Here is a 16,338-nt window from a genome sequence, read left to right as displayed (position 1 = left end):
ATTGTCTGGGCATGTTTTGCTAATTATCATCAGTATAGTTTATTTCAAATTTCAGAGAGTCCATTCTAATGCACAAACCATAGCTGACATTAAATACAGTATATTAAAATCTTTTGAATTCTGTAAATTACATATTCAGTTCCCTGTTCTGTACTTATGCTAATACAATTTAATTCACGAATACAATGCAATGTATGTACAGTAGTCAAGTGGCTAATAAATGCAGGGAGTGAACCAATATAAAGCCGAGCAATTTCAGCTATGTTATTAAAGTCTTGGCACAAGTGGCAACAGAAAAAGAACAGCAAGAGCAAATGGGAGAAACAGGATTTGACTGCATCAATGCGTCTGACTTAAGTACAGTCAGGAGTTTATTGCTGTTCAATATATGGGTAACTATTACAAATATGTAATTGTTTTTAAGGTGCTATCCTTATGCAAGCACCAGACACGGTTATATGAAGAATCCTTTTCCTCATATACGCGCCATGTGGGGAACACCCAAACTAAATCTTTAAATGAAGAGCACATACCAAAATCGTACATTGTGCCCGGTTATGGCTTGCAGCTCCAGATGATATATTCAAGTAATAAATAGGCTTTCTCAAAGTTGTTCCTTTGGATCCAGATATAACACGCTCCCTTTCTGCTAGTCTTATTTTATGTAATCTTTTTTGTTGTTGTTATCTTACAATCTGTGTCTTGCAAATCATTCCATTTTAGTATGGCCACTCGTTGTGTTAGGGTGGGGGGGAGGAGTCTAGCAGGCGAGACCGATTGGAGCTGTTGTGAAAATAATGATGTTTATTTCAAAGGAAGCAATTGAGACCATAACCGAAATACCCCAACTATTGTGTGCTTGGGCACTGCAATACACACAAAATTTGAGCAAAACATTCCATCATTTTACTTCGCCTGAACTGATTGAACTTTAGCAGCTTGCTTTGTTGCTTCTTTTCCTTCTCCACTCACTTTTTGGTGCCTTTTGGGTGCATTACAAGTAGGGGCTGCAACAGGGGACCAAAGAAGACTCCAATGCCCATAAGGTACTTGTCATACCTGGCCAACACCTTCTGCCTCCAAGTCCAGGTAGGAGCAGAGCTTGGATCTTTAAAAGCATAGCTGCATGCACAGGTTTGCTAACCCTGCCTGACCTCAAAGACCTTTGCCAGATAGCTCTTCTGCTTCCTCCCTGTCGTCTATAACGGCATGTTGGGGGTAAAACAATGGCTGTTAGTGCTCACAGATTGGTATGCTGTCATTGAACAAAACTCCTTCCCTAGTAATGCATGAGGCAACCCATATGCAAAATGCTTCTAGCCCTAGAAGCCTCTGGCACCACAATGTATTTACAGTCTGGTTGGTGAAGAAGTAGTCCACTATTTCGCTGATGTTCTTTACCCTTTCTGGAGCAGGGAAGGATTTTACTAGCTGGAATATAAAACTGAAGGTACCGATAAGAATTCTTGGTAGTTTCCTAAAAAACAAAGATTGTATATGGTGATGTGTATCTGGGCTAATCCAGATTCCACTCTCTACCTTGGGTGAGTACGTGTAGCAGTGGACTTTGTCACAGAAAGGTTGCCTCTGAGTCAAACATCTCGGTAAATACATGTGGTTTGTCATTGAGATCAAATAGTATTGCCCTATAGGGGTAGTTTTGATGTCCCATTGTAAAAGAGGTACTTCTGCCTCCATCTGTGGCAGCTGCATGGTTACAGATGCCCTGTAGGCCCAAAGAACATAGCCAGTCATTGTTTTGACCAGTTGCTACACCTTGAGCTAAAGTCAGCTTCTAAGAGACTAAAACTGAGGTTTAGATCGTTGAGTTCTACCATTGGGTGGAGCCTTCCTCCCTTTTCCTTGCATGGCAATACTGGAAGTAATATTTCTGTCCCACTTTTCCATTTGTGGGATTGCCTTAGTAGCTCCTAGAAGGAGAAGTCTCGTAACCTACTACAAAAGGTCTTGGGACACTGATTGGGACAGAGATGACCTGGATGGGTTGTCAGTGTAAGCTGGGAAGAATAGCTGTTGATGATGCACCCCCACTAAAGCAGAATGGATCTCCTGATATGATACACGGAAAAGAAAGTAGAGCATAAGAGCTGACTTGTTTCTTTCTCCTCATGCACATCTCTGACTGATTGGTTCCTCAGGATCAAGAGGCTTCAGTGGGGTTTTTGAGTAGAATAATCCCCTAGCCTTGAAATACTGGAAATACTTTGCCAGCTGAATGAGGGGAGATAGCTTTGTTCGTGAAATGCTTTTGGGTTATGACCATGCCTATCCTGTATTGTCGGATGACTTTATCCATCCGGGGATCAAACAAATTCCTTTCATTTATGAAGAGGCTGATGAGGTTTACCTGAGTCTCAGCCTTAAGTTCCGAGAACTTGAGAAATAATTGTCATCACACAGGCAGCCTGGAGTTCATGGTTCTTTTGAGTACAAGTGAGATCCTAGGACACTCAGTTTTTGCTCTGCATCACCAGGGTTAAGCAATAACATGCACCTTTTTTCTGGCTGGTCACAGAGTGAAAGACACTCAGAATGTATTTTTTTTTTGTCATATGCCTCCAATACTTTGTCTCATTGTTCAAGCAAAGACGTTGTCTCGTCCTTCAGGGAAGCAGGCATCGCCACGACCGACTTATCAGGGTGGATCCCAGAGACAAACACTGGACTGTGGTTAGGCGCTCAGTACTTATCGTCTAAGCTTCTTCAAATTTCAAGCTGAGGCAAAAGCTTCCATAACATCTCTCTAATGCAGCTTGATCACTAGTGGCTTTAAGGCCTAGTCAAGCTACAGTTTGAGCCTCAGTACTCTGGATCATCGCAATCCTTCAAGCATTATATTGCCTGGTTGGGAGACTGTTATCTTGGTTGAAAGTACTGGCCTCTGGGTTACTGTTCCGCAGTTGGCATATCTCTTCCTGAAATCAGCTCCTTACACGGAGTAGGTGTGGGAGATGAATCCATGGGTCTTCACCTATCCTTGGAGGCTAAGCTAGAGCTGTCGGCATTGATACTGCCAGCTGAACTAGAACTGGCAGTCCTGAGTGGGATGGGATACTGGTGCCTCTGGCTTGTCTTCGTCTTCTGAAGTTGTAATGTGGTAAGTAGGATATGCCACAGGGTTGACAACAGCTGCAATGCCACTAGAGGGATTGAAGCATACCGTTTGGTCCTTAATTTAAAATGTATGCATCCAATATTTAGCCTTTGAGTGAGTTCAGCATTAGGGAACAACTGCACTCTGATAAAAGGGGAGCTGGCAGAATTTTGATAACTCCTGGATGATAGATCAGTACGTCAGATGTGTATTCCATGGTTTTCACTGCCCTGGTGGTAGAAGGAAGCAGGTGGGAGTGATAGTCGTGGCTTAGTCCAAGGAAATTGAGTCCTATTGAGACAATTGATTATATTGCACGGGCCCCATACAACTACTGCAGCTTGTCCAAATGAGACTATTGCTAGCCAGCTCCTGCCTCTCGCAGATCTAGACCCGCATGGAGAGTGGCAGATCATGCAATCCTTGGTGTGATGTGCCTCTGGTGTAGGGACAGCCTCACAATTAGACCTCTACTGTTGAATGTTTATAGAGACTAGTTTGGAGGTGGTAAGAGGCCTGCCTGGTTAGACTGGCACTGCAACGGATTTCCCAGAAATGAAGCTGAGCTCGACACACTGGTGCACCTCCACTGTCACTGGAGTGAGCTGATAGTGGGTCTGTTGCTCTGCTTCCTGGGAGTCTTCCTACAGATATCAACCACTGCACCAAGAAGAGTGGATTAGTCCCCTGTGATGCATTGGTTGTTTGGGACATCTGCTCTCAGACAAGGAGCTGATTTTGATTCGAGACAGTCCCTGAAAAAGGAGAGGTTTTAAAGTGCCCTCTTCCCCGGGGCACTTCAAGCTCTTTCCCTGAACTGTGACACCTAGATCTTGCTGAAACAAGTTGTCTGGTACAGTGGGAAAAACGGTCTAACAACTAGGTATTTTCACCTTCCTTGAGGCCACTCTTATAACTTGTGTAGGCCTCCATAGCCATACATTGAGTTCCATGTGTGAGGGTCCCTACTGGGATGCTTCTATTTCACTGGCAGAAGAGCACTCTTGTATTCGCCCTGTAACTCTTATTTCTTATACCTAGTTCTAATAATATTACACAGAGTTTAGACCTTTCCCTAAGCAGGAGCATCAGTGGTTATTTGGGCCAGCTGCAGACGAATGTCAGTGACTCAATGTACATAACTTAAATCCAAAGCATTGAGATATATGGCACCCGAGCTGAAGATGGAGGGAAAATGAAGTACGCTTAAAAACAAGGTGTTGGGGATCGGTCCCTGTGTTTAAAATTAACTGAGAGAGATAAAAGTTCTAATCTATGCCATCAGATGGAGAAAAGGCAAGTGATGAGTGTTCATACATGTATGGCGCAAGCATGCATGATACATGTGCTCAAAGCCCTGAGTTGACGGATGTCGAGGCACTTCTGGGTGCATCTTCTGGTGGCAGGCTTCCCAACCAGTTACGAAAGGGAAAACAGGGACGTAAGAGTAAGACACCTTTTTTTACTGAATTCGAAAGACAACAAAGTTTGGCTTACATCTGATGTAGGTGGACCCTGATAAGGATATTGTAATTTCATTTATATAGTGCTTACTACCCCTGACGGGGTGTCGAAGGCCCTTTTTGTCAAGTAGCACGCTGCTCCGAAACCCAAAGAGGATTAGTGGTGAATTAGTATAATGAGATATAAAATTAGTTTGAACAGTGGACATGTGAGTTCATATGGATTGTGTTGACCGTTTATTTTTTATTTCTGCTCCAATATTATTTTTTTTTTTCCTTTTTGTTTTTTTTTTAAGACCTGAAGGCTGGCCGCGATGAGGCAGCAGGCAGCTGTGGCTGGCAAAGTCTTTATCCAGAGGGATTACACGAATGGTACACTATGCCAGTTCCAGACGAAATTCCCTCCTGAGCTGGAGAACAGGGTAAGCAATAGCATCTTTTCAGATCAATCATTGCAATGAGTTCAGAGTAATGTTTGAAACTGAATGTTTTAATTCACTCAAGTGCTCATCTCTTCCAAAGATGTTCATTCATCTGAGATGCATTTCACCTTTTACACTTCAGCAGTCTGACACAGTTCATATGCTTTGAAATTCCAAGCTAAGAAAGTTCACTAAGATATCGGCTCACATGGTTAAGCTAGGGTCCAACCAGACTTTCATCATTCTGAGGTTAATAATTTGAGTACCAGTGAGTTGGGCAAACGGAAATGTTATGTTTATCACTGGAAAGCACAAAACTGGTGTAAGATGCCCTTTGTTTATCTGATTTATGTTTGCGTTCTTGATAAAGATGAAGAGATGACTAGTGCAATACAACTTCAGTGATATGAATAATAAAAGATGAGAAACACAGCTTAACTTACCCTTCTGCCCCTTTAAAAAAAAAATTGTGTTACCTTTGTGTTTGAGTTTTGCAAAAAAATGCATGATATATATCGTCTTACCTAGCTGGTTGCTCTTTCCGGGGAAAGCATATTCACTATACCTATAGGTTTTCCAAACAGCTAATTAAAGGACACTTCTGAATACTGTGAATGGCCTTTGGGGTTTATTAGACCAACCTTCAAACCTCGCAGATCGTCCCTGTTGATTTTTTAGTGTTCTAAAAATGGTTGGAAAACAGCCAGCATGATGCGTTTTTTTGTTTTTATCATTTTCTTCATCCTATCTTTGACGTAGTTACGTATTATGAAAACATTTGTGATTGAGAAACGTTCCTAATTGTTAAGATCATTTCACCCATCCCGCCTCGCAAAAGTTAGAAGAGTGAAAGACTCTTTCTGTAAAGAATTCCAGACACGCAAGTTTCATTACAACTGTATTGGAATTTTTATTGAGGTTTGAATGTATGTGTTTCATGGGTGTGGAGTTTAATAAAATATCTACTTGTCAATGGGGTAGGTTGCTTCATAAATCTACTTGCCCTGTAACAAAATCCACTTATCCCTTTCGTGACATGTAGTGCGGCGACAAATTATGGCATCAATCTCATTATACAAGAGCTCTGATATAGCATCTCTGATTATGCCAGGGCTCAAACCCTAGTAGTGTTTGAATACTTGCAATCCCCTTATGTTGCCATGTTTCCACATATCTACATACTGGGGCTGAAGGTAGTGGTAAGCAATAGTTCTAGAGATAGAATGTCATTGTGAGTCTATGCAAACCTACTAACTTGCATGTTGTAAGGGTTTTCAACAACTCTTCTCTAATCTTTTCCCATGCTGAGAAATGTTGGAAATTTACTCCAGATAATGGCTGACGTAAACCTTCTTCCAGAGTTGGGGAAAAAAGTGGTTGGATGGAAAGTGAACTTGCAAACACTCAAATCTACACATGCATATTTGCTCATGCTAAAATGCAGTTCACAAATAATTTCTATGAGTGCTATTTCTTATCTTACTTCTGTAAATTCTTAGAAATTCACAAAAGCTGTATAGCTGCACTTAATGCAAGGACATTTACCATGGGTGCACTTTTGAGACTTTCTGTAATAATTAGGCCCCTAATTTGGTCTGAAATTGGCCATGACCTTTTGCATTTATTAAAATTCTGCCTCTCTCTCTGTATCGGCTGGCTTCACCGTGAGTGACATCATTCTGATCTTTCACAAGGAGCATATTGGCACACAAATACGTTTTGTTAGTGCCAGTAACTACTATGGCAGTGTGTGCTTTTTGAGACCAACACAATTTTTGCTTTTGCCAATGTTTGTTATAATGGTGAGGGCTCGGCAGCCGCACACCAATAAGATTTTACAAAAACCATGCCAAAACAACTCACACAGTGACAAAACTACAAAGCTGACCACCAATTTCAGACCTATTGGCTTTGCCAATGCTCGTTTATTTTTGTTTCACATCTTATTGAAACTGGTTACACTGATTTTCTATTCTGAATATTTCTGAGAAATACAGCACACATCAACACATGTTACTAAATGATGCTGCAAAGAAATGGTACCTGAAATTTTACTGTATTTTAGCAAAATGTTTTTTTCCTGCTTTCAATTTTTTATGAACATTTTATTTTGAATGCAAAGAATAATCAATCTTGCTTTCAAGCTTCTGGGAGCATTAAACATAGCCTAATATTGCTAAACTTTGAAAACGTATGTACACATTTTTATACTGGAGCCACTGTAAGTAGTGCAGTCAGAGCTTACAACATTTACTTAGAGCACTCACCCTAATAATAAAGGCTTTCAATTAATGAACCATAAACACAAGTGTGAACAGTATTAACATAAGGACACAAATATTACCTTAACTGCAGACCGTGCCCGTCCCTGATCCTTAACGTGGTACTGCAAACTGGCAGCCAAAGGGTTTGTGCTGCAGGGATTTGGGTCTACTTGTCCCAAGACAAAATATACATGAAAACGTGTTGTCCTTGTCCCCAAACAATATGTCCTAGGCGTTCGGCTATATGAATTCCACATCCCTGCGTTTGCTTCTTTAGCTCTTGCTTGGTTGATGCTGTTGACAACAAATACTTATTTTTTGTACTGCCGCACTGTTTATCAATATGTGATACGGTGTTCCTCTTTTTAACTTTTGTATATACTGTTAAAGTAATCATTAAACCTGAGGCACTGTGATGCCCTTGTGGCCTTGCTTTCACACATTCAAAACTTTCAAAATAAATAAAATCTGCCACGGCGCTAAATCAGACAGAAGAGAGGCATATGGCAGTTATTTGATCTGAAGACTGTAGTCTCTATAACAGGCTGGTCAGGATGTATTGTGTGCTGAGAAAAAGGGGTAGGAAACAACATTGTTGACTAGACTGCTGATTGTCTCTCCTGGTGGTAGTCTCCTATTGTCAAACCTTATACCTCCACCTGGGTGTGCTCTATGCTGAGACAGTTGTAGGGAAAATACACATCCTACACTACACTCATGGCCTATTCTCCTTGTAAGCTGATAATGTCAAGTTTGGAACTCTTTCTTCTGACCTTAATTTGTAGAGATGTTTTCCAGTTCTGGGTCTTGAAGGTTCCAGTCTGTCCGACGTAGGGGCGACCCTTTCCCGTACCCATGGTGCTGCTGACAATGTAACGTCAGGGCTGACAGTGCCTTCCCGAAGGAGTCCCTGTGAGGAAAAACCCGGAATGTAAAAAACTGGTAGAGGTGGAGACTCCAGGAATCTTGGCAACAGGACAAGGCAAGGAGAATACTTAGCAAGGAGATCTCAGACTAGGGAAATAAAGAGGAGTCCTGCAGAAGAAGGAAACCCACAGGGAAAATAAAATACCAACAGGAGTGAAGAGTTTTGCAACGCAAGGAAAATGAGAGATTCAGCCTCTTATATACCCAAGGTCAGATCTAGCTTTACCTATATGAGGAGTGCGTGCAAGGCACTGGTTTGCTGAGCGCAATGCGCGTGCTGGAGTGTACAGGGTGCACAGCTCATTTAGAATGTCTGGGGCTATTCCTGTCAGTATTTTGCGCGTGGTACGGAGCGTCTTGAAGCTGACCCGTTGCTCAATGGGCAGCCAATGGAGACGATAGAGGAGTTTAGAGGCATGGCTGAATTTCTGCAGGGCAAAGATGGAGCGTGCTGCCGCATTCTGGACTCTCTGCAATCTCCTAATAACAAATTTATTCGATCCGAGAAGAAGTACATTGCAGTACTCCAGGCGAGCCAGGATAGAAGCTTGAACTATCAACTGGCGTGTCTGGGCATCAAAAAGTCACAAAATCGGTCTCCGGCCACGGAGTATCCCATAGCATTTCCCGGCCACTGTTTTAGCATGTATTTCAAAGTTCAGATCTTTATCCAATATAAAGCCCAAGTTTTTTACCATGGGTTTGGGGTCAGGAGGGTTACCCAATGCCGAAGGCCACAATTCATTTGTCCAGAGATGGGAATCTTTGCCCACCTGGAGGATTTCTGCCAGGCCAGGTACACAGTTTTCTTTTTCTATAGTGTATTTCCCTTTAATTAGTTTGAGATTAAGACACTGCTCCATAGTGCCCACGTTAGGTCTGAAGCCATACTGACTAGGGTGAAGTATTGACTTCTCTTTAGCCCATAAATTTTTGTGGGTGTGTCGGACCCTACCCAAAACATTTATAGTGGTGTCAATTAATCAGATAGGTCTGTAACAGCTGGGCTGGAAACTGTCCCCTTTTTACAAATAGGCACAATGATGGATTTCAACGATGATGCAGGGATAGGGGCAATGGCAAGACTATTAAAAACATTCAGCTTTGATGGCGCCCAAAAGTTTGGGTTGTGCTTCAAAATGTCGATAGGTACCCCATCGGGGCAAGGTGCCTTACCCCTAACACTCTGCTGCTGTGCCTCCTCTCCCTCTTCCAAGGTCACTTACAATGCACTAAAATTGAGGTAGCAGTAATGTGAGTGGCCTGGGCATAGATGTTTTAGAAAAATGGGTTTCCCAGTCATGACTGGACATATTACAGTCAATCTTTGGCTTTGTACAATTGGGTTGCTTCAACTTTTTAACTGTAGCCCAGAAGAGTTTTCTGTTCTTACTGTTTGCAGCTAGGGTGTTGGGTTAGTAGTTCTACTTTCCTGAGATTTATATTTCGCTTATATTGCCTGCGGGCTTCAATCACTGCTTGAGCATTCTTTGGGACAGCCATTGTTGTATAACTTTTTAGGACCCTAGTGTAATTTTCCAGATTCATGCCCTTATATAGGTACAAATCACCTTACCCTTACATAGGCATAGAAATCATAACCATATTTAGACATAACCCATCCAGTCCAAATACAGGCATGGCTACTAGTTCCAAAAAGCCAGAACGATTTCTTGGAAAAACTCAGCTTCAACAGTCAGGGACATCCCCTTTCTTGAATATTGATTTGTCCTAGAAATCATGGCGTTTTCGAAGAACTACATTCTTTGGTGACATTATTATGTCCGGCTTTACGTCAAACTAGGCACCTTCAAAGTATAAATATGCCTACACTTGCCCTAGCAAACACACAGTGGTTTGGAGCAGTTCGACCATCTACTTGCCCGACGCAGCTCGCTACAGCAAGTGCCGAAGGAAGCCGACCCTCCAGCTGACGCACTGACAGAGGCTGCCTTGCTCTTGCGGAGAATCCAGCTCCAGTGTTTCCAAGCTCCCCTTGCGGGGTGTTGGGAAATCGAGTCCCGAGACAGAAATACCAGACCTCCTTCATTCAAAAAACCAAGGTACAGAGCTGATTAGACCCTGAGAAAAATCTTGGTTAGATTATTGGCAAAGAAACTAAACCTGTGCTACACCTCACTTATTTCTTCCCTCATACAAGACTTAGGTTAGGTACATTGTGTAGGCGTATTTTAGAAGCCCTAGTTGAGTACTTTTAGTCTTTCTTATTTATGTATGTATTTTATGGCTTAGAAACCATACCATGCTTTTACAGTATCATTTTATAATACTCTTCTTAATGTACGCATTATACTTTGCATCCAGTATTACGATTGTAGCAGTTTCTTTTTTTTTTTTGCATGAGAAAGAAGACTGTTCAATAAATTCTTTTATTGAAAGTGCCCGTCTCTCTATTTCTCTGCACCTCTGGTGAAACGAAGCATGCACGATTGACTGAGTGAAATACTTATCTGTTGTTTCCACGACTCTGAAGATCAGTTTTATTCTTGGGGAAACAAAGTTGTCATGTTTATGCGGTTGTCAGAAACTAATCCCTTCTTCATTCGAGAAAGTTTCTAGTGACCTCTGGGGTAGCTGGCACTCACAATTAAGTCTAATATATTCGATAGAGACCTAGTCGACCTAAGTCCTACATCAAATCTATAGGATATATTATTCAAATGCTCAGAGTCTATAGGGAATATAGGAACTACACTACACCTTGAGGGTATGTTGTAAATGACAGTTAGCGAGAGAGCAATCCCTATTGAACCACCGTGGACTACTGGGGGATTCATGGGCTGGCATCATGAGGTCTTTTTTTATTTTTCCACATATGTGGACAAAGGCGACCGCTGCAGGATTGGCAGTATCATCCTAAGTAAACAGGCCTGTACCGGAGAAAGATTTTCTGTGATAACTTTCTGAAATAGGCGGTCGGGTGCTACAGATGTCCATTTCAGCCTTTATCCGTCTGAAGAGGGGTCAGGATAAAATGCCCCAAGCTCCTGTTTAAACTTTGGCTATGGGGCTATAATAATTGTTTTTTCCAATAGGATTGTGATTGCTAGAACTAGAGGGGAGCACATTGTCGTATAGCAGAGAATCTATAAGGTCGGGATATGAATATATAGTCGATAGTAGAGTTCTGGCCTCACCCTTTAAAAGTAAAGGGGATATCAGTATCATTATATGCAATGTCCATGACATTAACTAAATCATGAGCGGCCAGCAAGGAGGCCAGCTCACGTCCCCTTGCATTAAGGTTGTTGACGGCAATGATGCCCTCCATAGTATTAAAGTGGGGGGGTTTATATGGGGGTCTTGGAAAAGTGCCGGGCAGAGCCTTATATTAAAATCTCCCTTTAAACATAATCCCGCCGGTTGGCCAATGTCTACAATAGCATTCTGGAGGGAAGAAATATGCTCAAAAAAGGAAATAAAGTTAGTATTAGGCACGCTTGTGCAGTCCTTGTTGTAACAATTAGTTAGTTATATTGTCCAGACTCTTTTATATCTGATCATTCGAGAGTTAGAATTATCAGCCTTTAAGGCCTTTACGCTGCCTCCTGCCTTGATGTTTGCTCAGGTCGCCAAACCTCCTATTACACAACCGGACCTTGAAGGAGTTGCTGGCTTGTGGAAGGAAGCAAAGCCATTAATATGCACTTCATTTACTGGCCAGGTCTCCTGAAACATCAGGATATCGTACTGAGTGATAAAAGAGAGCCACTCAGGGCATGTAGATTTGGAATGTTTTCCTGCTATGTTCCAACTCCATATCTTTAAAATATTGTCTTCAGGGCTTTCATTTGCACAAGGGCCTGTCGTTATCCGAAGTGCGGATTCTGGGACTAGCACAGTGATGACCAGATCAAACTAGGGGTAGGTTACAGTCAATCCAAGCCACCTAGACCATCTAGTGCAGCAAAACAATTTTCCAGTGGAAGACGAGAAAAGGATATGGGGGGCCTCGTCATCATAGGCTTGTAAAATAAACCAAGTGGAAGGCAACAGATGTTAATGGCAGGAACCTGGCTGACTTTCTGATGTCTTAATAGCTTACAAACAGTTACTGGTCTGCTTAGGCTAATCATCATACAGTCCCCCTCAATGTTTTTCTCAGCTTACCCTACCCAGCCCACCCTCTGAGCCATTAATAGATTGTTGATATCAGTAGACCCAAGGCCTTGGGGCTTGATTAACAAATCCACACTTTATTTTTCAGATCCTCCTAGGATTCTCTTTGATTAGCCCTCGGTGGTGGCGCTCCGGCCAAAAGTACTACATAGGGGCATGCTGCCAGGGTGAGGTCCAAAATGTCTGTGGAGCTTCCAGCCGCTCAAGTTGTTGCACAAGACGTGCTATTAATACCTGGGGGCAAAGTATGATATGACCTGCAGATGGTGCAATTCGTGTTGGGGGCAAGGTCCTTCTCCGGAGGATTTGCGATGGGTGGCCCACTGTCACTTAGAGGATTTTTTCCATGTAAGCCTTGCAATTACATGGACATTGCAATGGTTGGTTGGGATGGGGTTGCATTGGCTGTGTTAGAGGGTCTGTGCGGTACAGTGCCACTGGATGATGGCAGAGCATGGGGTGTTGAACTAGAACAATAGTACTTTTGACGGTGATATGCAGTTGAACGGGGCTGTTTGTAGGATCACATTTCCTCTCCAGTGCAGATAGTCTTTCTAGTAGAGGTTTTAGTTTGGCATCCAAGATATTACTGAGCCTTTCGCTTATAGTATCGCAAAAGGAAGGATCCACTTGTGAGGGGTGGGGGGGTTAAGATAGCATTATTACTGGGCGGCGGCTGTAAATCTGATTGCTGATTGCAAAGGAGTTTGTGTAGGTTGTTAAATTACCCAGCTGGACTGGTTGGGCCCATGTAAGTAGTTGATTGCTGCTAGATGCTGTTCTGAGTGGTTGATTCCTCTTGTTTTCTGCCTGTTTGTTGGTAGCATAACTGCTTTTTCTTCATAGTATTTTCCGGTAACAGAGCATCTGGATGTGTTTTTTGACTGGGTGATGCAGGCCTTCTACTGGGGCTTATGGTGGTATTAGTGTTAATACGAGATAGAGTAGATGAGAATTTAGGCATTAACAAACCACCCTTAATTGGGGCAACAGTAGATAGGTTGGTTATGGCTCCCCCCCCCCCCCCCTTTCCTCCGGGCACCTTCAGAGGGCAACAGCAGAGGAGATACCCCGTAATCAAGAGACAGTCGTCGATCTGTGAGTTCAATTTGATTTGAGGCAATGCCCACTACTCTCTCCAGCATAGAGTCAAGCGAAACCGAAGGGCGTTCTCGAATCCCCCAAACCCCCCCTCAGATCTCTACCTTATCATTGCAAAAATTGACAGTGGTTCTCACCTGCTTCCAGACAATAATGTAGCCTTCAGATGACAAACCAAGGAGGGCTCGGCCGGCCTTGTACGGCCACGGACGGCGCAGACAGGCCCTCTGCTGGAGCCCTGCCAGATTCAGTGCTGTGCCTCTAGGTGCAGGACTAACATGGGTGGCTTCCTGTCGTGGTCTCTGCTGGATCTCGTAGTCTTCCCCCTCCTCTTGCTGTAACGGCTCCTGCGCTGAAGGAGCCTTGCGGATTAAGTGCTGGTCCTCCTGGCGCAGGAGCAACACAGGCGGCTTCCTGCCACTGCCTCTGCTGGGGCTCGTAGTCCGCCCCTTCTCCCCCTTTCTTAAAGCAGAACAGATTGCATTTTTAAATACAAATATAAAAAGTGTAACTACCATTTTTTAAGACTAGGCTATGGTCCTTGAGCCCACTGCCTACTCTTAAAACATGTTTTTCTCATCATTGACAAAGAGGACAGGGTCCTTTGGGTTCCCCTTTCTGTTTGCGGATGCTTTACCTCTATCAGTTGCCAGTAAAGCATTTATGTTTTTGACTGGATTTCAGTCGCAAAACATCAGTACAGTACATGCCATTCTAATTCACCCCTTCCAAATACTGCTTTGGTTTTAGTTACAACCCCAACTTGCGATTCGGTAACGCATTACTGAATTGCAATTTGGGGTTTTGCATATCAAAAGCCCTTTGAGGATGAAAAAGCCCTTAGTTCTTGTTTCCTTAATCATACCCAATTTCTTCATTCATCTATGAGCTGCACTATCTTGACTAAAGAGTTCCTCCGGGATCAGCTTTACCTCCATGCTTGTTACGCATGTATGTTGGGTTTTAGGCTAAACTCCTCCATTCCTATGTATTTAACTTTAAGGCATATGCCACAGACACCCAAATGGTTTTCCTCCTTGATGTCGAGGGGTTGTCAGCCACATTTTTCCAGGGTGACTGCATAAGCTGAATATGGGAACAAATATGATTCTTATTGTTGACAATTCTTGTGCCCCTTAGTTAGAACACGTCCAGCCACACAAAATGACCCATGCTCTTCCAGAGCGTCCTCAGTGTGCACATTAGATTTGGTGCTTCCCAGGATATTTCTCCTCACATGCCTGTTAAATCTTGGCTTGATAATGATAGCAAATTCTGGCATTATAGTATCCTGTTTGGACCGGGTACGTTTTCTATGTCTAGGGCTACCTCAGTATCAAATTAAGACTCCTGTGCAACCAAGCTGCCTAAATGATCACTAATATCCTACAGTTTTCTCATGCCTCACCTTTGCCATTTAGTCCACATTGCCTAGCTATGAATAATCAGATTACGTTTGAGGTTCTTTGGGTGCTCTTTAGTCAGCTTCCAGCTTTCATAGTAAAGCACTTGCTCTCTTTTTAGGTCTCGCCTATGCAGCGCGCAAGCGCTTCATAGGGAATAGTCCTAAAGCTGTCGATTCCCTTTTTGTGGCAAAATCGTGCACGCGTTCCATTGCCTTCAATGGCAACGCGTGCACATGGGGCGATTCCCTTGCGGGAACGAGCGGCGAGAATGAATACCATATGGGGCTCGAGCGGCAGCGCCATATGGTATTAATTATCGCCGCTGGCTCCTGACAATCGGAGCTTGCGCGCTTGTTTTATATATGACACCATTCCACCCACCTTTTTACCAACGAACAGCATCTCACCTCCCCCCTCTCGCCAGCGCATCTTCACGCATGTTTCTCGACTTTCACTGCGTGTCGGACATGCCACATTCCTTCCCTGATATTGGCACGGGCACTGCAATATTTCGAGCTTGCAGGCTTTTTTTCTTTAACCACACACACGTTCCTGCTGGTAATGCAATAGGTGCTGGCACTGCCACATCTCTAGCATGCAGGCTGTTTACTTTTACTCCACACACGTTCCTGCCGGCTTTTTCCTCTCACCACATCTCACCACCGATGTAGGCATGTGCTGACACTGACACAGGTCAGATATGTCGGTGTAGTAATGGATACATCGCCAAATCCGTTAGCAACCGGAGGCCCTGGAAGTCTTTCCACAATGTCCTTTTACCTGCAGGCTTCCCGCGTATATATTATAGTGACTCCTACCTTGGCCAGGCTCAGACTTGATCGAGACACACCCAGGTGTACTGGCCTCACAGGTATTTACATCTTACCCTGTCCTCTCCTGCACTGTGACCACTGCCCGGTTCCCTTGCCATCTTAATGCAGCCCCCTGATGGCATTTTACATTTACACGGCTTACTCCCCCACCCCTCCTGTCCCTACTTACAGGGCCCTCACTATCCCGAGGCATCTATCGGCTTCTGTTTCACAAACGATCCGCTTCTATCTTTGCCATCGGACCACCATACATGGGTTAACGGGTCCTCAACACATCTCACTCGCCCGTGCTCCAGCACACAAAGGGTCCCTTGATATTTTATGTGACCCCATACTAGGCCGTACAGGAGCCTCACAGCCTCCTGTTCGGTTTCTTTCTCACCTACATCCTCCCCCTTCAGTTTCCACTTTATTCAGGTTCTCCGACAATGCGTCCTGATTCACTTTCATAATGTGTTTTTTTCCCTCTTTCTCCCTGTTTTATTACATGCACCCTATCTTCTCCCTGATTCAATACATGCGCCCTATCTCATACTTGTCCCCAGTGGATATGGGGGTCACACTGCGGGTTCATCCACAACCAAGCCGGTAGCCTTAGCTTCCTCACCCCTTCATGCTTGACCACCCAGGACCGTTGTTCACAATTCTCCCTGTCCTGAGTACACAA

The 16,338-nt window shown here is 43.5% G+C and overlaps 1 protein-coding gene across 2 annotated transcripts in view; it reads left to right on the top strand.

Moving 5' to 3' along the window:
- Positions 1–16,338, top strand: part of GOLGA7 (golgin A7) — a 136,671-nt gene that overhangs the window by 20,213 nt on the left and 100,120 nt on the right. For both annotated transcript variants that reach the window (XM_086943559.1, XM_086943560.1), the window contains exon 2: positions 4,875–5,000. In XM_086943559.1, coding sequence (XP_086799685.1) covers positions 4,893–5,000 — 108 coding nt within the window. In that variant the 5' untranslated portion in view covers positions 4,875–4,892. The remainder of the gene's footprint in view (positions 1–4,874; positions 5,001–16,338) is intronic.

Source organism: Lissotriton vulgaris, chromosome 11, assembly GCF_964263255.1.
Source record: "Lissotriton vulgaris chromosome 11, aLisVul1.2, whole genome shotgun sequence".
Classification (NCBI taxonomy): Eukaryota; Metazoa; Chordata; class Amphibia; order Caudata; family Salamandridae; genus Lissotriton; species Lissotriton vulgaris.
Note: the sequence above shows the minus strand (reverse complement) of the source record. Positions and strands in the feature narration are given on the sequence as shown.